Source organism: Dermacentor variabilis, chromosome 4 (assembly GCF_050947875.1).
Source record: "Dermacentor variabilis isolate Ectoservices chromosome 4, ASM5094787v1, whole genome shotgun sequence".
In the NCBI taxonomy this organism is placed as follows: domain Eukaryota; kingdom Metazoa; phylum Arthropoda; class Arachnida; order Ixodida; family Ixodidae; genus Dermacentor; species Dermacentor variabilis.
This window is the reverse complement of record NC_134571.1, coordinates 71,779,137-71,801,122: the sequence shown is the minus strand read 5'-3', so window position 1 is coordinate 71,801,122 and position 21,986 is coordinate 71,779,137. Positions and strand designations below refer to the sequence as shown.

At 46.6% G+C, this 21,986-nt stretch overlaps 1 protein-coding gene across 3 annotated transcripts in view; it reads right to left on the bottom strand.

Moving 5' to 3' along the window:
* Nucleotides 1-6,358: 6,358 nt before the first annotated feature.
* The window catches only part of LOC142579341 (uncharacterized), a 47,072-nt gene continuing 31,444 nt past the window's right edge, over nt 6,359-21,986 (bottom strand). For all 3 annotated transcript variants that reach the window (XM_075689420.1, XM_075689421.1, XM_075689422.1), the window contains one exon: nt 6,359-13,481. In XM_075689420.1, coding sequence (XP_075545535.1) covers nt 13,012-13,481 — 470 coding nt within the window. In that variant the 3' untranslated portion in view covers nt 6,359-13,011. The remainder of the gene's footprint in view (nt 13,482-21,986) is intronic.

Genomic DNA, 21,986 nt, shown 5'->3' with positions numbered 1-21,986 from the left:
GCGTCCTCAATTGCCCGAGCTTGCCCCATGTTGTCCCCAATGGTGCCGCTATAGGGTGATCGCATTACCACGCAGATTTTCACGTCGCTCAGAACTCTCCACAATGGCGGATACGCCAAAATTTCAGTACGAGCTAACCATTTCAAACGCCGTCTCTGCTGATTAAGTCTAAACAGCTTTAGTCTCGAGCACGCCTACGTTTTATAGCCTACGAAGTGCAACTACGGAAGGATGCAGAAAGGGAAAAAGAACCCGACGTAGGGGGAACGCACACCGAATGCCCGTTCCCACGGTTGACGATCGGCTTTTCCTTTCGTTATAATAAAGTATACCTTTGACATTCCTTCTCTTGCACATCGTTTCCTCCTTGCACAGCCGCCCTCTTTCGTTGCCTCTTGCTGTCGCATTGTGTCGCATGGACTGCCCTTGTGGCCACCCATTTTCGGCATGACCACAATAAGATGACTATGTCGGTGGCCATTATAGAAAGCCCCGCGCGGGGCTTCTGTCTCCTACCCTACACCTCCGAGCGTCTCCTCACCTCGCTTCCGTCGATGCTGTGGTCGCGTCCGCTGCTCTAATGAAGAGCGCAAACGGTGCCTAATTGAGGAGGCGGCTTTTGCCTTTGATCTCCATCGGTCGTGTGTGCGTGTGTGTGCTTGCGCGTGAGCGAGGCGGGCGGGGGAAAGAAGCGAGCGACCAGCAGTTGCCGCTCGTGAGCACGCGGTGGCGCCGGTTCCAGTGCACCTGACTACGAAGGGGGCGGAATAGCTTCACACTCGCGTTCACTGTTGGGGTCAAGGAGATGATCCTCCGCAACTCCACGATCGTCCGAACCGCGGCAGTGTTGAGCTTTGAGCGAAGAAACTGCGCGGCTAGATGAGCAGCGATTGTCTAGGCGGCTACTGCGCGATCCATGCCAGAGAGGGAGAGTCAGCCGGAGTCGTGGGTGGACGGCGGGATCCTCGCTTCTTTCTATAATTATCATCCGACCAGACAAAGAGCGTCACCGACACGTTTTCTTTTCTTTTCGTTTTTCTTACCTCGAAATTTCGTGATTAACTCGTTCCGTGATCAACGAGTGCGCCGTTTATGCTTTTCGTATTATTTATAAACGCTCTTTCCACTAACGTTTGGTTGTCGGACGTAATTCACTGGGCACACTGCTTCACTCCTTGACAATTTTCGTAACTGATAATAATAACGATAGAGTATAGCATAGTACATTAGCCGTGAACAAACACGGCCCAGCAGAAGTCAAACGAGGGTTCAAGAGACAGTGTCCGGCGCAGCTGGGGACAAGAGAACACAGTCAACGACAATGGATGAATAACAGGATTAAATGCAGTAAACTTCAAAAAAGTTCTTTGATAGCACTGCAGCCATGCAAGGAGAACATTTCTCCAGGCAAATTATTAAAAAAAGAGTGTAATGTAATATTCGCAAATACACTTCCCCCACCTGGTGCGGGAACAAGGAACGGCAAAACGCTGACGTGGACGAAGCTCTCGGTCGGGCATATAAACGAGCCGAAGCTCTTTTGTTCAGATGTACATTAACACCATTGTCTCATTAATCAATAAATCAAAATTAGGAAAGCTCAGGAGTAAGAATACACTCCGTACCTGGTACTCGTGCAAGAAATAGATAAGGAGTGTTAACATGCTACTTAGAAGAGAATCAACCTTAGTTCACCAATCATTTGAACAGAAATAAAAACATGAAATCCCAAACTACAGCACACTGTATGCTATCTAAAAAAAAATATGGGATTTTACGTGCCAAAACCACTTTCTGATTATGAGGCACGCCGTAGTGGAGGACTCCGGAAATTTCGACCACCTGGGGTTCTTTAACGTGCACCTAAATCTAAGTACACGGGTGTTTTCGCCCCCATCGAAATGTGGCCGCCGTGGCCGGGATTCGATCCCGCGACCTCGTGCTCAGCAGCCCAACACCATAGCCCCTGAGCAACCACGGCGGGTTGTATGCTATCTGCCTTCGTAGTTGTGGCAGACACAGTGGTTTGATGGAACACAAAAGGCGTGCAATATTTTGATTTTCAGATTACATGTTCCTTGTGTGTGTTGCAGGACATATCAGTATAAAAACAATTCTAAAGTATTTCATAGAAGACACAAATTGCATAGGTAGGCAGACACAATTGCTGCAACTAGGAACGTTTAGAATAAATTAAACATTGAGGCGTATCTGTTTGAAAGGATTACGAAAACAGCAGTTTTGTCTTACTGCGGTTGACATTGATCAAGTTATTGTGAAACCAATGCACAACTTGTTGCGGACCATATTGTAGGTTAGCCGTGGCATCTTCATAATTAGATTGCCTAGATATACGCAAAGTGTCCTCAGCATTTTGGAACACTTGAGAATGTAAAATGTTATTGTCTGTAGTGTTAGCGTTCTTCTTTTTCCACTTAGCTTCAATTGAAAGTGTATGCCCATCCTCTGTCCACCTCGCTGTGTCCTGTGTTCCTGCAAACTGTCTTTTTTTTCTCGTTTTCAATGCATTTTGGTATAAGACGGAAAGCCTGCAGATGATAGTAGCCTACCTCCATCTGGTAGAAGCTATTTAGCGATAGATGTTTTCATTCCACCAGTTCAAATTTTCTGCGTGAGTTTCTTGCATTTTGCTATACCGAAAACGGTCGCGAGTGTCATTATTTTTTGATGATCTGACACATTTAAAGCACCCTATATTTTCAGACTCTTCAACGCTTTTTTCTAAGCGTTCACTAATAAGCCGCAACGCCGCCATTTGATATCTATAGACCGTTTCAACGGGCGAGGAGGATAGGGCGCGCGGAGAGCCTTTCCTCCTCTCTGGCTTGGGCGATCCGGCGCGGCGCTGCTTGAAAGTATTGCTGTCGCGTGCTGCGGAACGATTTTGAGATGTTTTAGATGGTACTTTGTAAAATTTACGCCGTGTCCGTTCATATAAGGTCGTCAGGGAAGCCTTTCGGTGCATCGGCAGCTACAGTAGGCGGAAATATCTTTTGGGGGCGCAAAAATGTGACGCGTTTTATCAGCCGCGGTGTACGCACATTATCAGTCGCGGTGTGTGTATGTTCTGTGAACTATTTTGCTTATATCGGTTTTAATTCAACAAAGAAAACCGGTGTCTCTGTATTAGCAGCACGAGATGATAAATCTGCTCAATATCTGATGGCTTGGCGTAGGGAACAAAACATAAAGCATAAGAGCGCATGCTCGTGCACGGCCAACCTAAGGCAACCACGAAACATCTAAGCGGCAGGCGCAATCAAATATTTGTCGTGCACCGGCATCGTTCTCGCGCATTTCAAGTCTAGTAGGCTTCAAATTACCATATGTCTATGCTAGCCTTTCTGCTTGAGGCCGATGGCGCTGCTCAGCAGAGCGATCACTGCGGTTAGTGAACCAGCACGGTACATATGCATGTAAGCTGTGCGCTTCGGCATTGCCTTTTTGGCCTGCGACAGCCATAATATATGAGGGATCGCATAAAAAGAATGCGATGCCTATTTTTGAGGACAAAATTTCCATAATGCGTGTGAGGGCGTCGTAGAGAACGGAACGAACACAACCGAAAAAGAAATTCGGTTATCATCCTCTTTCTCGAAAAAGCAAGAGACAACGGCCTAACGCCGCAATAGGGCCTCTCATAGTCACGCCGCACAACGTTTATAAATATATCCGCTGATGCAGTATGCTTGGACTATGCGGTATACAGAACAAATATATATGTAATCCAGCACCTACCCCTGCTTAGGATGCTCGCGCAGTTCGTAAACAGTCCCTTTGCTGGACAAGCGTAATTCAGACTGTAAGGTATGCTGCTATCACTTGCCAAAACTATTTTATTCAGGGGCGGAAACCTCATCCAACGAACCAAGTAGTCACGCAATGTAACCTGCATCGAACAGTTCGAACGCTTGTCAGAGTATAATCACAGCTCCTATCGTAGCAGAACGGTACCCACGCTCACGCTGTTACGATCGTCGCGTATGTTTCATGGCTCCTAAACCGCAGCTTAGAAATAGAGGATAATACTGCAATAAGGTCTCATTCGTGACTGGAACATTCAGAAATACACAATTCATCTCCGAGGATGATTGTAGACTCGAATATGCGCGCGCACATCACGCTCCGTGTTCCGTCCACCTCAACGCCTGCAGAAATTCCGGTCATGACGCCTTAAACCACTTCAGCACGTCTCACAGAACCGTTTACTACGTAGAAGACGCACGTCATACTAAACAGACCGCACGACCGCGAAAACAAACGACAGAACCTGCCGCCGAGCAAAAGACCGCTTTCACCCAAGCCAGTATGGCGCTGCTCATAGGCGGCGCCACTGCGTTCGCTCACAATATGGCGGCGCCTACGAAAAAACGGTCTATAGGTTACCGAGATCGTCCTGCACAGTCCGAGATCGGCCGGTCCCTTCTGCTAGAATTCTCAGTTTCTATAATGCCGATTGAAAGCGTATCTACTTTGCTTATTTCTGCACTTTACAGTGTGCTGATCTTTGAGCGGTGACGATGATAATCGCGCGTTGCTTTGTAGTGGGCAAAAGATTGAGAAGTTTGGCTGACAAATGGGTTATCTGAGCGGCTCTAACGCGAAAACGAGGTAAAATCACCAGGTGCTTAGCGAATCAGTGCCACGGTGAGAGGGAAACAGAGTGCGCGGGACTTCTTTTCTCCCCCGTCTTGGGTCCCGCTGCCAGCACTATAGTATATCTACTGGGAATGCGCCGAAGGGATGGGTTCTCTTTTCTGTAGGCTGTAAAGCAGCGTCTTCCTTTTTGCATCAGCGAGTACAACCGCACGAAATGTACCACGTCGCCCACGACATAAGACAGTGTACAGACGCTGAACCAGATCCTCCCGTCGAGATATCAGCTGTTCACGGGCACATAAATATGAAGTACGCAACTCGCGCGCTTTACATAGCCAACGGCGTACATGGCGCATCTGCGTCGACAGTTTTGAACGCATTTTTGCCTACTTCACGATAAGAGGATCGCGTGACAAGCTGCTACCTGTGCGCACTGTTCCATCGTTCAGCGCGTACAATGTCTTCGTTTTTCTTTCTCCGAACTGTTCATCTCCTAAAGGATCATAGACAGCAACATCTTTTTTCTGGCTTTTATTCTTTAGTGAACTGATCTTGCGCCGGATAATCACTGAATAAATCAATTAATGATCCAACCGACGAATAATTAATGACAACACCGCTATTTATCATCATCTCTAGTATCACTATAAAACGAGCGCCAAAAACCGTACGAATCGAGCACCGCACGGTCCGCACCGCGCGACGGTCGCAACTGGGCGCGCACGTGATCACGTACGTGGGCTCACTAGCCAGTGACGTGTAAATGCCCACACTGTGACCAATGCGCAACGCTTTACAACATGGTATAGGCTTGCGCAAGCACACCATAGCTCACAACCATAACACACTCCACTAACAGCGCTGAACCCAGCGCTGCCTCTGGGAAGGCCGCGCTGTCCAGTACCGACTCGACGGACCAGCTCAACCTGGTCAACCAAGCGAGAAAGGCCGCTGGACCCCTGCACTGAGGGGACCACCCACAGCAAAGCGGAGTAGCTGCCTGCGCTCGCATGCTCTTTTGTATAAAGTTTAGTCTCTGTCTTTCTCCCTCCTTCTTGAGTAGCACGCTTGTTGAACTGCCAGTAGCAAAATTTATCTGTTAATTACGGACGTGGTGCCGTCTCGTCGCTTTGATGGGTACTGCTGCACTGCTCACCGATGCCTCGTCATGACGATGTGTTCATATCAGTGGTGGCGCACGCAGGACAGCGAAGAGCATGGTGAGGAGTCAGATATGAGCAGGCGAGCAGTCCGAAGGGGGAGCGAGGAAGTAAACACAGTTTATCCCATTGCACTTCGCGAAAGCGCACCGATCTATGACGAGAACAATACTCGTGGAGCCTGCAAAAAGTCAGAGTAGCCAAGGAGTCAGAGCATAGTCAGAGAACGCGTCAAACTGATGACGATGTCGTGAGGGCTGCAGTTTGAGGTGAGCCCACGGACTAAGGATAAGCCGCTCCAACTGACTTTAGAACAATGTTAATATATGTTCAAGGCAATTGACGTGCGCCATTAATACTCGGCCAAAGGTACCTATGCATATCGGGGAATCCAACAGCACAAACATATCGAGTTTTAAATTTGGTGTTAGTGGTACTTAAACCCTTATCTCCATGCAAAATTTACCGTCCCTGCCTTTCCAACGCTGCATGCAATTCTCTACATAACAACGCCATTGTAGAGTATTGTAGTTGCCACGAACTTCTTCGCTTCGATGAAACAACAGAAGAGACAATGCTGTAGTCAATAAATACGATATTTATTTATATCACAAAGGCGTATAGGAGCGCAACAAACACTCTTGAAATGGGTACCAACTTTGGCATTGAGAACGTCCTTGCTTGGGCGTTCGAAATAAAACCTTTAGTGCACAAGATCAAACAAAATAGAGACAAAGAGATATACCGCACAACACAGAAACTGACAATCATGAATTTGTCGCAACATGCAGGAAGAGATTCACTGGGCTGCGATGACCACGATGACCTATGTCATGGTTCTCAAACTCGCGTCAGTTGTCAGGTCAAACACAAGGGGGCCACACTGCGGGCTTCTTGGGAGAATTTTGATGGCTTGTTAATGCGGACCATGGTTCCTAAAGGTTAAAAGTAAACGCAGCAGAAAGGCAAGAAAAAGCGAACACAGTGGCACCAGCTGCTAGACCGCTTCAAAGGGAATGCTACTTAAGTACATCCATGCCTATACATCCATCCAGCAATTGGATATGGTTCAGGAAACACAAACAGGAGCTCGGCGAGCCACGTGCGGTCCGTGTATTTGAGACACATGGTATATGCGAAAAGTGACCGCTCCAAATAAATTGTTTCCCCTTGGTAGGATGGCGATTATATTCTCATGTTTTTGCTCAATCATGGCGAGTGGAAACAGAAAAATGTTTGACAGTATAATCTGAGTACAAAATCGCTTTAACATTCGAAATGGCTATATTTACTTAGCGGTAATTAATGAAAATTGGATGCCTGGAAATTTTCATCGCTGTGAGAAAGTGCACATTTTAATAACCAGACAAAGATAACGTACAATAGCAAGCTACACATGATCGGCTGCTATTCATAGTGTGGGTGTCACTTGTTAAGTTACTCAGGGAAATGAAATCAAAACAGTTTAATAAAACCCATTTTTGTATGGCGGCATTTCTTTACGCATTGTGTGCACTTCGTATTATCCGGTTCTCTCCCCTTTCTTTATAAGCTTCTGTTTTTGCTTTACAATGCCGAGCCATGTTCAGCGTTCTTATCGGCTCAGTGACCAGACTGCTTCATCTTCTGATTGGTAACTTACAAAAACCTATACATCAAAAACATTTATACAAACAGGAGTAGCCTTCACAGACCTTGCAATCAACGACATATTTTGTAGAAATTAACGAAACACACTTGAAGCTCATTAAACTGCAACTACAGGAAAAAACAGCAGCATCAAAGCTGGAATGTAATACTTGACAGGAAGCTCAAGAGAATTTGCCTGGCAAGTTGTTCTCGGATTCGTTAGCGCTGTGACAACACAAAGAAAGAAAAAGTGGACGGCCAAGCGGTAGTTATTAGATCTTGTAGAAACACTGATCTCCAATGCAAACATAGCTAGCAGGCAACCAACTCTCTCCAACTTACGGAAGCAGCGCAACGAAAAAAAAATTTGGAACGGTAACAAAGAATGCCATAATAACAGTTCAGTTGGTATACATTATTTGTGAACAACAAGGAGGAAAAAAAAACACAGAATGCAAGGTGTGTACAGGGTGTAAGTGACGACTGCAGTTTGATGAGGTATCATTTGCACATGCAACTTCCAAGATGCAATTTTATCTGCATTTATACTGATCTGACAGCGGCGCATCACATTTCTAGCAAATCGCATGCATGTACATGACGGCAATGCACTGAGAAAGCGAATTACATTAATGCGCCCGGAGAGGAGTAAATCGACACGTTAAGTGTACTTACGCGGTGCTTGCAAACGATAGCGCATCGCACCGAGGGAAAGAAGAAATGTGAGACGGCTGCCGGTGTGTGTGTTCTCTGCTCACCGGCAAGACACACCAGAAACAGGCTACGACTTGTTGCACCATATGTACACGCTATCACATAGTATTATTGTGATGCGCTAGGAACTGCGATACGCTATTGTCGCATTCATGTAAACATGACTAAACCATGTTTACATAAATGCGACAGCAGTGTATGGTGTATTGGACTGAGCAGTATGCGCTTAAGTGAGAATGAGCCCACAGGGAAGAGGACGTGAGAAAAATAAGGCGAGAAGGAGTGCCAGAACACATCTGGTAGAAAGGGCTTTAAGCTGTGCGACGCTCTCGATCAGCATCATGAATGGCACCTCGTCATTAATGTTGTGACAAGGGAAGTGCAGGGGAATCAATGAAACCCATAGCTTTATACGTTCAATGACAAAAAGTCGCATATCCATTCATTTGCTGCCTTCGCATCTAATTTTTAGTGAACATGTACAAGGTCTCACGGCATTTAGTTGAAATAAAGTCGTTTGCAAAGAGAAGAGCAGACCGCTTTTGTTGTCGGAAAGTGGCCACTACTGTACCCTGGAACTACGATCGCAGGTGTCCGCTTGTGGTAAATTTAAAAGATCAACGTCAACATAGAGGATTTGACATGCTACGGCATTGCAGTAGGCGCGACACGACATTTGGTACAATGTGCAAGCAATTATTCAGGCAACGAAAACAGCAATCGAAATATATATTGGAACATACAAAGCAACAATGAATTACAAATCACTACACTGATCATGACTCAAGTATGTTGACACTGAGTGCTCATCCTGGTGTGTGCGGTTATTTTCCGATTTGCTTGCTTGTTCATGTCATTTCTGCCCATTCATTAGACGATCTAATGTTGTGAAAAGCAAAGTGACAAACATTATAAACATTTCCATTATCATCAAATAAATAAATCAGTCAACATGCTACGGTGACAAGAATGGCTCCATGGCTTCACACCTTTTGCGACAGAACACACAGCATATCGCTATGTACCACTAGCAATGCAAAACCTTAGGTGGCATTGTGGTCACCGACAGCATAGAAGAAGGCCTTTTTACAGGTTTTCAACACTTTCAAAGGCCAGCCTAACAATTGACTGTCCTGTACATCCATTCCCGACAGCTGCGATGTCGCAGCGCGAGTGGAATATGGCAATGATAAGTGACAGTGAATATACACCATGTTCATGCATTCAGGAGTTGAGTACAGCTTGAGTTCTCATGAAAGAATGGATAATACAAGGACTGTGATAATGTCTGAACAGCGCACAAGAATGAGAGATGAAAGAGGCACCACTGGCACTGACATGCAACTGAAGGCCTCAATGAAAGACCATATACAGTACACAAGCTATACGACAAGTGACTAAATCGTGAGCACTCGCTTATGTAAAATTATGCACACATTATTGTTTCTCTTTGAAACAGTCTGTTGCATGTGGGTCCCAATGATGTTTGCTTTTCCTACCAGAATACAAATGAATAATTATTCGTTCCGCTTTTTGTTGGCTCACGAGAGAGCTAAGAGTTCATGGTGCCGAGACATTTTCATCTGGTAGTAATAGCATGAAAACTAAGGCAACCTACTTATAATCCCTATGTATTTCTATATACTTTGCAGCCTGCTTGTCACCTATCTCAGCTTCTATTGCGAATGTCTGGACAGCACACCTATGTTTAGGAACAGACATCACAACTTACTGCATAAGGCAAGAAAAGCTATCTCAGAGTAAAGAATGGTTGTGACATACTTTCCTTGTACTGTTTGTCTTGAACACTTGGGATGCATTTTTTGGAAATGACCAAACTAAGGAACACCAAGAATATCTGCATTTAGTCCTAGTTCCACAATTGATATACCCTGTGCAATGCTTTTATCCTATAGCGTCTAAAGATGGTCATATGGTTGGTCAGGTTTTGTTTGATGTAACATTGCACTCTATTAGGCGCTTCTTGAATTAGTCACTAGTCTTTATCATCAATTAGACTCGAAAGTACAAATCTGTTTTCACTAGGAATGCAATAGCCTTTGCCTGGGGCATAAAATAATATACAGATATGTCCAAGCGTTCTGTTCCAAACCTCAAGAACACAACATTTGAAGCACACAGTGTCTTGATATTCCTGCACATTTGACAGAGACTAGTGCTCCCTGCAGAAAAATAGTGCATGCAAACATTTGACAAAGCAATATTCTAGGCCCAGTGGTGTATCTAAAAAGATATGTCTTAGTGATACCGATGCAAGCTATTTCCATCTACACAGTAGGTCCGTAATGTGCTCTATATTCACTCATTCATTTACAATGTAGGTCAAACCAAAGCAAGCTAACTCCTGAGAGTGAGGCGATGGTCCCAAGAAACACATTTGAAACTGAAAGCAGTATGTACGTGTTTTACAAAATCTCTCTTTTCATTCAGACAACATGCTTGAAATAAACTTGATACAATTACTGTAGATGTCCTTGGATGCAATGAACATGTCTTCAACCTTTAAAAATTCAAAAGTTATTTGCTGAGCCAATCTAACCTAAACGGAAACATTAAAGTCCGATGGTTTCTGAAGCAACCAAAGGCAATTCAATGCTGATATGCTGGCTCACCTAAAAACAAAAGAAATTTCACGAATTTGCATGCAAGTTTATGTGCAGGGGAGGTTTTCAAATGATTTCTGCAAGAAATTTACACTGCAAATGACATCATTGCAGCTGTCCTGTTCTACACAGTATACTTCCGCTACGTTGAACCCGATTAAGCCAAATTTTCGGATGTGAGGAACCATGTGAGAAATTCGCTCGTTTCCCACAGACCCAATGCAAAACAAAATCTGCTTAATAAACCACTGATTTGGTTAATCTTAACTCCTGCAGCCGACTAAAGCCTGCAACTCAGTGAGAGGCTCAGATAAGCCAATATGGAGACAGCATTGCTAGCTACACTCAAGAAGCAAATCGTGTTTCTATGCATTTAAGAAGCTACGCCAGCATCGATGATCATATGGGTGCCTGTAGGGTTGACATAATAGAAAATAATTGAGTAGGTCTTCGAGGCCCCCCCTGCAGGCTGATAATTGTGGTCAGGACACTGCTCGGGATCCACAAGAACCAGTGGTGTTCACGAATGGTGCAGATGACAATGCCCTGAATATTTTGCTACATTTCTGCCACATGAGAATACCAATGACCTTTTAAGCAAGCTACCTGAAATTTCAGCTTTTGTGACAGCGTGCAGATTTGCACAGTGCCAGAAGGCAACATCTACTCAACTGCCAAGACTGCATAAAGCAATACTTTGTATGGCATTGTTTGTTTTAATTTTAATGCTATTTTATTAATATTTTTATGCCATGAATATTTCGGCTCACCAAAAAGAGAAGATTTACGGTTTTGGGGAATACTTTTATTATGGCAATCTTTTGATAAGACCATATCTTGTGGTCCCTTCGAGTTCATCTTAACGGGAGTCTACTGTGTTTCCAAAATTGAGGGAGTTATCATTACTTAGGCCTGCTAATAAAGATGAAAATAAAAAGAAACTGGAAGCACTCTCTTCAAGCATGTATGCATAGTTTCAAACATAATTTAGCAAAATAATGGCACACAGGAAACGAGCGACAAACCGTGTTTTAGTATCCACTGGTGCAATGTGAAATATGAAATCGTTGCTACAAAAATGCACCTGCATCAACTGGTGCAAGAAACCAGGACTAACCGGTGTCAAGTGCACTTAAATATAAATGTTGTCTCACTATCAAGATTTGTAACTACACAGTGCATTGAGTCCTCTCATCACTAGCGTGAATGCACATCCACAAACAAGCACACGCACATTACAATAGTGCACTTGCAAAGAAAAACGGCACTTTCACAAAAGGAGCCCTGAAACGAATACAACATGTAGAAGGTGAATAATTATCAGCGGTGCGTAGTCTGCTTTAAAACAAAGGGTGGCAGCAGACAAAATAAGACAATTGTGCATTTATGCAAATGATTCAAGATTATTTGTACAGTGCAGGAACATGAGAAAGACGGGAGCAGACACACACAGTGCCTGGTCCTGCCTGTCTTGTCTGTCCTGTGTTCCTGCACTGTGTGTATAATGACGGATTGTCAATAAGCCCAACTTTCCATCTCGTATCTTATCTGTGCATAAACTGTTAAACAGGCGCAGAAGTGTACAGGTCGCAGTCTCTTTTGCCATCCTCAAGAAGCGCTGAACAGAAGCAGTAAAACATCGCCTTGGTAACGTGAGAAATGCTGGGTGAGAACTGGGTAGCCTGGCATTCAGACAGATTCGACTCGCACACTTTCCAAAAGTGCATCTTTCAAAAGGTGCACATTGGGCCGTGCTGCTGCTGGTTCTCATGTTTAGTTTCTGCTGCATGAGCTGCAAAGGCCAAATCGTAGAGCTCTCGCCCTCATTCTCCATGTAAACCTCATCACCAGGCCTATTGCAGCCAGCTGGTGAGTCATGTCGGAGATGACCCCGGTTCCTTTATATAAAAAAGCTGTGTTTTCTTCCACGCAGCCTCTACACTGTGATGCGTTCGCTTCAGGGTCCTTCCTGAATTAACTCAGGTACCTAATGCCATTGACAGGTGAACGTCATATGGCACCCATAAAGTCACTTTATGCCTTAGACCACTTGTCTCAACACTTCTGAGCGGCATGGTAGCCACATTGTCGGTCGGGAGCACAAGCCGTGCGCTTGTTGCCGCTGACGCAATGCAACCCCGAGAGGCAGACGCTACCAGCACAAGTGGAAGTGGCATCTTTCAGACATACACACATACACTTGTAGAAGTGAGAGAAAAAGCGGGCGAACACGGGCTGTCTACCCGCGGCAGGTGGAAAGCGCGCTAGGAGTCCGCGAGTCCCGAGCTGACCACTCTCTTGAGTACCTCCATGAAGAGCGTCCGCTCCTGCCTCTCCGAGCGGAGCCGCAGCTCGCGCTCCTGGCGCTCGATCTCGAAGCGCGCCTTCTCGAGAGCGAGCCGGTCCTCCTGGAGCTTGAGCTTGGCTCGCTCCAGTTCGAGCTCCTCGCGGCGCAGCTTGAGCTCCTTTTCGCGTACGCGCATCTCCTTAGCCTGGCGCGTCACCAGGAAGGACACCACCTGTGTCGGGAAGTCGGTCCCCTTCGCGGCGTCGCCCATGGCGGCGGCCACGGCGAACTCCTCGAGGCCTCCGTCGTCATCGGTGAGAGCACCGCCGCCGTTGCCGGAGAAAGGCGATCGGCCATCGGCGAGCCGTGGCCGTTTGGCCGAGGACGATGACGTGGAAGAGGTCTGCTCCTTCGTCGACGTGCCGTTCTGCTCGTGCTCGACGCTTCCTGCGTTAAACGAGCGCGAGAATGAGAAAGCAGTGCAAAAGTTACCACAGGACACTGGCGGTATAGTGTCTACGGGAGCTGCAAGTATGGTGATTCATCAAGGGGGGGGGGGGGGAGTGATAGGCTGCCCATGCATTTGTCCTACTTATGGCTCCAAATGGCTTTGTGGCATTGCAAGTTGATCGTCGACAACAGAATATCGCGTTATAAATGTAACAATTATAAATGCAACAATGTAACAAGAGGAGGAGGGCTGTCCTTCCAGACCGCTCCACCAGACCATGCAAACGTTCACGCGCCCTAAAGATCTCGCGTGACAGCGTGTACGTCTCAAATAACTGTAGTTGGTGGTCGGTGATGAACTCGCCGCGCAACTTAGTCGGGCGACATCACTCTCCCTCTACATCGGCACCTTTGTATCGGCGGTGAAAGTCCTAGCAGTGACCACGAAATCGCGCGAATGAACCACGCAAAGCTATTTACTTTAATACTAGACTATCATCTTTACACTCTGTTGCCCTAATTAGCGCGCTTTGTGTAAAGCAAGCATTTTGGCTGTTACGCATTGCTACAGGTGAGACAGTTCCACCATATGTATGACATACTGACTATGTCGTATCTTACTTTTCTTCACATAAAGGAGGTTAAAGAAAAACTGCCGAAGTGGAGGGAGCGCCCGTCAAGTGAAGCCGTCGTGTCACCATCTTGCGGGGGGCAAAAGCACACCAGTCGCCGCGGCTTATGTGTTTCGGATTGTAGTATCTTGCCGTGCGCGGTGCTGTGCGGTTCCCAAAAGCGTGCTCGGGTGCTTCAAAAGTTGGCATGTTAGCGTTATCCTTCTGATTTAAATAAGGTTGCAGATTAGCACTGCCTTGTTCTGAAATAAAAGAAAATGTTATATTTCAGGCTGAAAGGAAACGTCGCCACCAAAGATCCGAGACCCTGTATGCAATGAGGATGCTAAAGCCCCGGCAACTCCAGATGGTAATGAAGATACTAATGAATACTATGCTTGCGGCACACACTGCTATTCCTCTTGCTACGTTTTCCGTTTTAATTGCTTTTTGTTCTGACAGCTTTCATGATTGATCAATTTATACAATGCATTAAAGAAGGGTGTAGGATTGTGCCTGTTGGTAAAACCGGCTTTAAAGTTTGAATAACAGCGCAAGGAAAGCAGAGGGGACAGAAGGCAAAACAGCACTAACTTCCAACAGTTTATTTTATTTTCAAAAAGCATAGCAGGCTGGTCGGGGATAGACAAAAAATTGCGGTAATCCCATACATGCATAGAATCGTGCAAAATCCGAAAAAGGTCGCCCAGCGCGTTAACGTCGAGGTGGTCTTCTCTGCCCCTGAAAAATTAGGCAACCTTTGCAAAATGACCGTCCCAGAATCTAGGCCCAAACGAGGGTGCCTTATCACACGCAAGAATAAATTCATAGATTGCACAAACAACGTGGTGTATCGATCCCCCTGTCCTCTGGTAAATATTACATGGGACAGACGGACCGATGCGCCAATGAAAGACTGAAAGAGCACAAGTACAATGTTGACCACGCAAAACAGGGTTGGCCTTCCACCCACTGCTGCATGTTTCAATGTAAGCGAAGATAGAAAAATTATCTAGGGCTATCGATGCCAAGTTGAATTCTGTATGGCTTTGTCGTGGCGTTCTGCGCATGGTTGGTGTGCTAGTGTGTGGCCTTATAACCTGCTATGCTTTCTGAAAATAAAATAAACTGTTGTAAGTTAGCGCTCTTCTGTCCCCTCTGCTGTCCTTACGCTGCATTCAAACTTTAAAGCATGCATTAAATAAGATGAATAAACGCTAATTATTCCGCGAATTTATTTTCCACTTTACGGCAGCTGCATATTCATGGCGAAAAAACGGAAAAGTGCCCCAGTATTCGGATATCTGCGATCCAGAGACCTCCGATATGGCTCGCCTCATCGCCCACAGTGTTGCAATCGGTTAAGCAATTAAAAAATCGCTGGGAAAGTCGGCGAGCAGCGCTGCGAAGCGCTTGGCAGGCCACGTCTTAAAACAGTGTAATCAAGTACAAAGTTTGTCAACATGGCGGGCTAACCAAGCAAATAGAAAACCGCAGGAAAAATAAATACGAGGGGAGAGTTATTTCGAACTGTGTCCAAAGTGAGAACAAGCGATGAAGAAACAGTCATGCCAAAAGCGCGCAGGTCAAGCAACAACGAGAGAGAACGAGGCATGTCGACGAAGAGACAACAAAGAGATAGATTCAAAATATAACTAGGCATCAACAAATGGCAGAACGAGAGCTAATACTAATGATTATTTAAAGCGACGTCGAAGGTGCCTGTTTGGCTTTCAAAACAAGTCATGTACCGCAGCGTCTTCGACGATGGTGGACTTTTGCCAGTACATAATTACGTGCTCTATTCAGTAGGGACAGCGACAGGGCGTGAATCGAGACTGACAGTGGTCAAAACATCGCTGGCCAAAAGCAGTCGGTGCTTCAGCTCGATTCGCTGCACACGGCGCACATCGCCAACGAGAAAATTGATTTCTTTAGAACATGGCGCCTTTTCCCTATAGACGTTCTCACACAACCGTCCTTGGGTCATTTGCAAATGCCGTGCCCTGGGCGCTTCACCTTTGAGGAAGCGCCAAGATGTCAATCAGAAATTGCATGTTCTTTTTTTGTACTTCAGAAGCCAGCCTTTAGGCAAGATTGCGTTCTTAACTATACGTGTTGTAAGGTCGCTCTGATTGTTCGGGTTCTTGAGTGTCACGAATCAGCCACGTGCTTTGTGCATAGAGAGGGGGTTCACTTGCCCCCGTGTCAACCGGGCGACAGTTGCTGTGTTATGTGGGGTCACAGGCACCGCGCGGTGTTGGGTGACGCGTCGCGGCAGGTGTCAGGTGGGCGAGTGCCGATTCCGGGAAGTCGGCATTGTGCGCACGGTGTTGGCAGTCCGCCGACGGTCACACGAGTCCACACAGACCAGCCTTGAAAGGGACCGCTGTACAAGGTATTGTGGCTGTGGCTCCCGAGTGCCTGACTAATTGGAGGCGCCGCCGAGGTTAAGAAGGGCTTAGCAACGCTGACCCCGTTCCGCATGCAGTGAGCAGGGACCTAATCTTCTACGCGTCCGGAACGCAATCGCCAGCCTTGTTGTTGGGTGCGGCTGCCGGTGTGGTGTCGAAGGCCAGCTTACAGTGCACGCTGTAGGAATGCGGTGCACACGTAAAGAGTGCATTCGGACGACGGCGTCTTGGAAACGCGCACTCGGAGAACTTTGTCTTGTAGACAACAAGTTTGAAGGACAAGGAGGGCCATCAGTCTCCCACGCGGACAAACTTTGAGTACGGCCGCACTACGTGGTATCGATGCCCCTGCTTCCGAGACATTTGCGGCCTAGACGCCGTTGGGATTTGAAACGGTCTAGCGATAACTTGTTCGAGCCTGGCGTGTTTTGCTGACCCCGTCACTAACTACGGAGAAATGAGAGGGCATCGGAGTTTTAGGGAAGAGGGAAAATAGCTTTGTTTTCCAATATGTTTATTTTGAAGAGTAAGCCCATCCCTGTGGGTTGTGGCTTAACAAACGGTTGACTCTGATTGGCAACTGAACCTGTGGGACGGGCCAACGGCCCTACCGCCTTTTTTTTTCTTTGTGTAATTGGGCTATAAAAATCGGGACGACATGCTGTCCCTCAGACTTGGCTGAAATCAGGATTACTGATAGATCAGTGAGGCTCCGTACCATGTACGTTAGACTTGGCTGAAATCAGGATTACTGATAGATCAGTGAGGCTCCGTACCATGTACGTTAGACTTGGCTGAAATCAGGATTGCTGATAGATCAGTGAGCCTCCGTACTATGTACGTTAAAACGAGTCTGGGCTCTAACAGTCATTGAGACAGTCGAAGAGTGAGACTTTGTTTCTCAGTTGTTCAAGTTTGTAATGTATTTGTTTTACCTGCCATGTATATAGAAAAGTTTACGTATAAATATTTCTTGTACATCTGATCTGCATCGCTTCCTGTCTGCGTTTGATCAACAACTGCCGATCATCGTCCGAGAAGCTTCAAGTTCCAACGGTGAAGCGAGGACGGAGAACGAACGAAACTTTACTCGTGTGAAAGTTGTTTGTAAGTCCGCGCGTACATTCTCGATACGAAACATATGTTTCGAGCAGCATCCGCAAAAACAAGCCGTCGAAGACGACGCCCTTGACCGCAATCATGAGCGACAACCATGTACGCGTACTGCATGGCTTGTTATCTCCGACAGCGACGTGAACACCAACACCAACCTGAGTGCCAACATGCGCGCACGTCTAAACGTGCAGCCTACAATGACTCAAACGATGTTAACACTTCAAAAAGACATAGGGCCTCGTGTTCGCCGATAAAGGATACCCGCCGAGGTAACCCAGTGGATTTGACGCTAAATGCGCTGCTAAGTTCGAGGTCGTGGGTTCGGCGGCCGCATGTCAATGGGGGCGCAATGCAAAAAGACGCTCGTGTTCTTAGATTTAGGTGTGCGTGAAATAACCTCAAAATGTCAAAATTAATCCGGAATCCCCCACCACGGCGTGCCTTACAATCAGATTGCGTTTTTGTCACGTAAAACCCCACAATTAATGTTTTCTTTTTCAAAGTATGAATAGATGGGTATACTTGACCTTCCGCACGTTTAACGAAGGCGCGAGGGCAAACTTAACAGCTCAGGCTCTAAATGTTTTTTTCGGAAAACACGCTGAACGCTCACAAAACCCGTCAGAACATTCGCATTTGCCCTCGCACTATATTACTTATCGACCACACATTGGTCGTCAGTAATGCGATACGTAGCGGCAGGTTCACTGATTTTCTGCAAAATGAAGAGCGAACCGATGCGATGGCGAAGGAAACGTTTGAGAAAAAGCAAGCGTTCGCAGGTCACGGAATGAAAGAAACGACGCTCAAGTGACGTGGGTAGAAGTATAGGCCCCACAAAACCACACGACGCATACGCTAAATGCCTTAACAAAATTTACAACCAGCCGAGTTCACTGTCCTATATAGAGAAGCAGTGAGGACATTCGGACTTCCCCCGCGGCAAATTTCAGATTGCTAAGATAAGCAGTTATTTACCACACGAAAAACAAAATCAAGCAAGATATTCCATTATAATTTGTCTCTAGTAGCCTTCCAGGGCCCAATATCGATTATTTTCCTTGATAGCCACAGTGTTTAGAGGAAGAAATTGACAAGCCTCCGTCGTAACTGATATCAGCTCTCTATAACAAAGTTTCAAGCTGGATACGTACCAGGGGTGCGATCGGAGATGGTTGTTCGGCGCGTTCGTTCGGTTACCGGCGCGCGGCCACGTTTTTGGTGACGTCAAAATGACGACACGCTCCTGTCAATCATCTTCCCACCGAGCATTTCGTCTGCTAGGCGCCGAACCCGACGGGAGCTGGGAAGTTTAGAGCGATCATACGGCTAGGGTGGCCCTTCTAGCCACCCTAATACGGCTTTGCATGGCGCGTCTTGTGGGTTGGATTGGATCCAACAGGCGGCTGCGGCATGGCACGTTTGAATTGAATCCATAGTTTAATTCGAGAAAATGGCGCTTCCGTTGGGAACTTAGGTTGTTGCGCTGGCGTTTCTAGAGGAAGGAGGAGAGCGGGTGGCGGTGCGAAACGCGTTTGAAGAAATGGCAGAAAGTGAATTCCGGCGCCGTTTTTGATTCTCGAAACAAATTATTCGCTGGTTGTACAGAGAAATCGAACCCATCATTGGTGCCAGCGAGCCACTGGAATGTTATCTCTGCCTCTTGAAAAGTGCGCCACTCTTCCCGTCGCTTTTTTTTCTTTTTTCTTCTCGCTGTGCGCAACATCACCTAGGGACGACGCAAAGAAACTAATAGCTATAAATTCCAGTAGTCACACGTACTACTATTTGAAAACGTGCTTGGGCTTGAGAAGAAAAAATACATTTTTTTAGATAAAGATTTCATTCATTTGGAAGACGAGAAACATTTCGTTTTGTAGTATATACTGTCTGCAAGCAGACGACAAACGACGGAAGTAAACTTCCGGGGAGGTCACCGCTTCCTGATTGGCTGCTCTCTCCGCCCCGCTGTCACAAATTTTGCATACTGCAACTATGTCACGTTGCAGCAACTGAACAGAACGCATATCGAACAAAATATCTCCGATCGCGCCCCAGTAGTACATAAGCATAAACGTATACTCATAGCGTAATTTGCTGCAACTTGATAGCACATTACCGCAACATATACGTTCACGTTCACTTGAGATGGATGACAATAATTACACGCAGTGCTCTAATAAACAGACATCAACATGACAACCCCCCTCCCCCCCCCCCCCCCAAAAAAAAACGGCGATACATTTGACTTGCTTGGAAAGTTAAGCTTTCTTGTAAAGAAACTGCACACTTAAGGTGGGGCAGTTTATCTCTTTTGTAATTTTTTTGTTTCGACGTCCGGCGACGACTGACATACTCCCTGTTGCGGACATAGGGGAGAACGTAGAAGAGGAAATGATGCAGACATTTGTGAGGCAAGCTTAATTTATCCCGCATCACGTGGTAGTTTTGTTGGTGACGCTGCAAGCATCACTCTTAGTACCGACTTCAGCGTATGGTAACTGAAAGCCGATTAAACGGATATTTCATTAAAGCTTACGTGTAAAAGAGAGAGGAGAATTGTGAGGCGAGTGCAGCAGGAGCGATCGCTTTCGTGCCAGCTTCACCACGTTAAACCGCTACTTCAATATGAACAGAATGCCAAGCAGTCTCGGCACGCCACCGGAATATTACACGCTGGGTTGCAAGCATCTAGATAGTTACGCCGCTTGCACCTTCAGGCAGCTTTTCAGTCTAGGTACGTTAAACAATGAATGCGTCCATCAAGCGCCACGCTAGCCATAACTGACCATTCGCACTCGGGCGGTGATCGATTCCGTCGTAAACTTCTCAGGACTGATTGTTTTGAGCAGCTGGGGTTCTTTACGGTATTCAACCTGCGGTCTTTTGCTTGCCAGCTGCAACGAACTTTCCGTTTGAATAAATTTGTTATGAATGAGTAGTGTGTAAACACTGTACCAATCTTGGCAACACAGTACATCCGATAATTGTAAAGTTTTTTTTTTTTTTTTGCTAGGAGCCTTTAAGCAGCACCTAAGCAGACGATGAGTTCATTTGGTGGCGTTGCTGTGACGAAACTCCCAACACGCCGCGACCGAAGACATTTCGGCGCAGCACGGGCGTGCGCCGGCCGCTCAGGCTCGCTCGCGTCGCCAAGCCTGGAGAACCACAGAGCACGCGGTTGTCTGAGCTTCTTGACAACAAAATAGGGTGCTTAAGCGCGCACCTCCTCGACCGTTGCGGAGGTAATCGGGGCACCATACGGCTAGGTAGGCCAGGTATCGGCGAGACGAGAGCACCCCGCGGCCGCCGCGGTATCCACGATATGTAGCAGCATGGCATCGGAAATTTCACGGATGAGCGTTGGGTCATCCGGCACTTCCGGCGAATGGTAATGGCGTTCTTTTCTTTTTTTTTTGTTTCAGTATAAAAACGGCTATTTTTTCGAGCTATTCGCGACGCTTTTTTTCGTATCTTAAACGTGAAAGTTTAGACGTACGGAGGCTCCTCAATATCTATAGGCTATCCTAAGCTAAGATTTTTGAACGAAAAAACCAGTCAAAAACACAAAGGACAAGATGAGAGGTTCACACCACAACGACTGGTACTTGTGGTATCCAGTCGTTGTGGTGTGAACCTCTCATCTTGTCCTTTGTGTTTTTGACTGGTTTTTTCGTTCAAGTATGTACCAACTGGCCCAGATTTCAACCCTTCTGCTAAGATTTTTACTCTGTCGAAAATTTCTTTGCCTGCAGTTGGCATTTAAAACCTAAAGGTGCAGATATAACGCACGCTACGTGCGTCCGTGGATGAAAGGAAGAGCGGATGCTCGACAGTCGAGAGTGACGGCGTATTCAAGGCCCCTCCCCTCCACGACGTCTTCTGCCGACCAGCTCGAAAGAGTGCCGTCGATCAAGGGGCTAGCGTTAGGCGCAGTTAGCGTGACTGGCAGCGTTCGACGCGGCCGGCACAGGAACAGAACACGTCCTAAGTCCGGAGCATCCAGACCAGAGTTCCTCACGTGCTAGCTTTACTGGCCGGCTGCATGCTGGCTCACAGTTCGGGTGCGCTGAAGGGAGCATGCTGAGTTAGCGCCTTCGTCAAACGAAAAAAAAAAAAGAAATGTGCAAACAAATCGACGACGATTGTCAAGGTAAGCGAATAGCAAGAATGAACAAACTAAACTTTTCCTTGATGAGTCCGTCCACCAACCAAACCACGAAAACGGGCGAAAGCAGCAAACAAAGCTATCCGCTTTGAAAGCGCTCGCCGCGCTGCTGCGAGCCGCGTCTAACAGGGATGCCGTCGACGTGACGTATCCGACTTTGCCGGCGGCTACCTGGCGTTGCGCTGGAAACGCC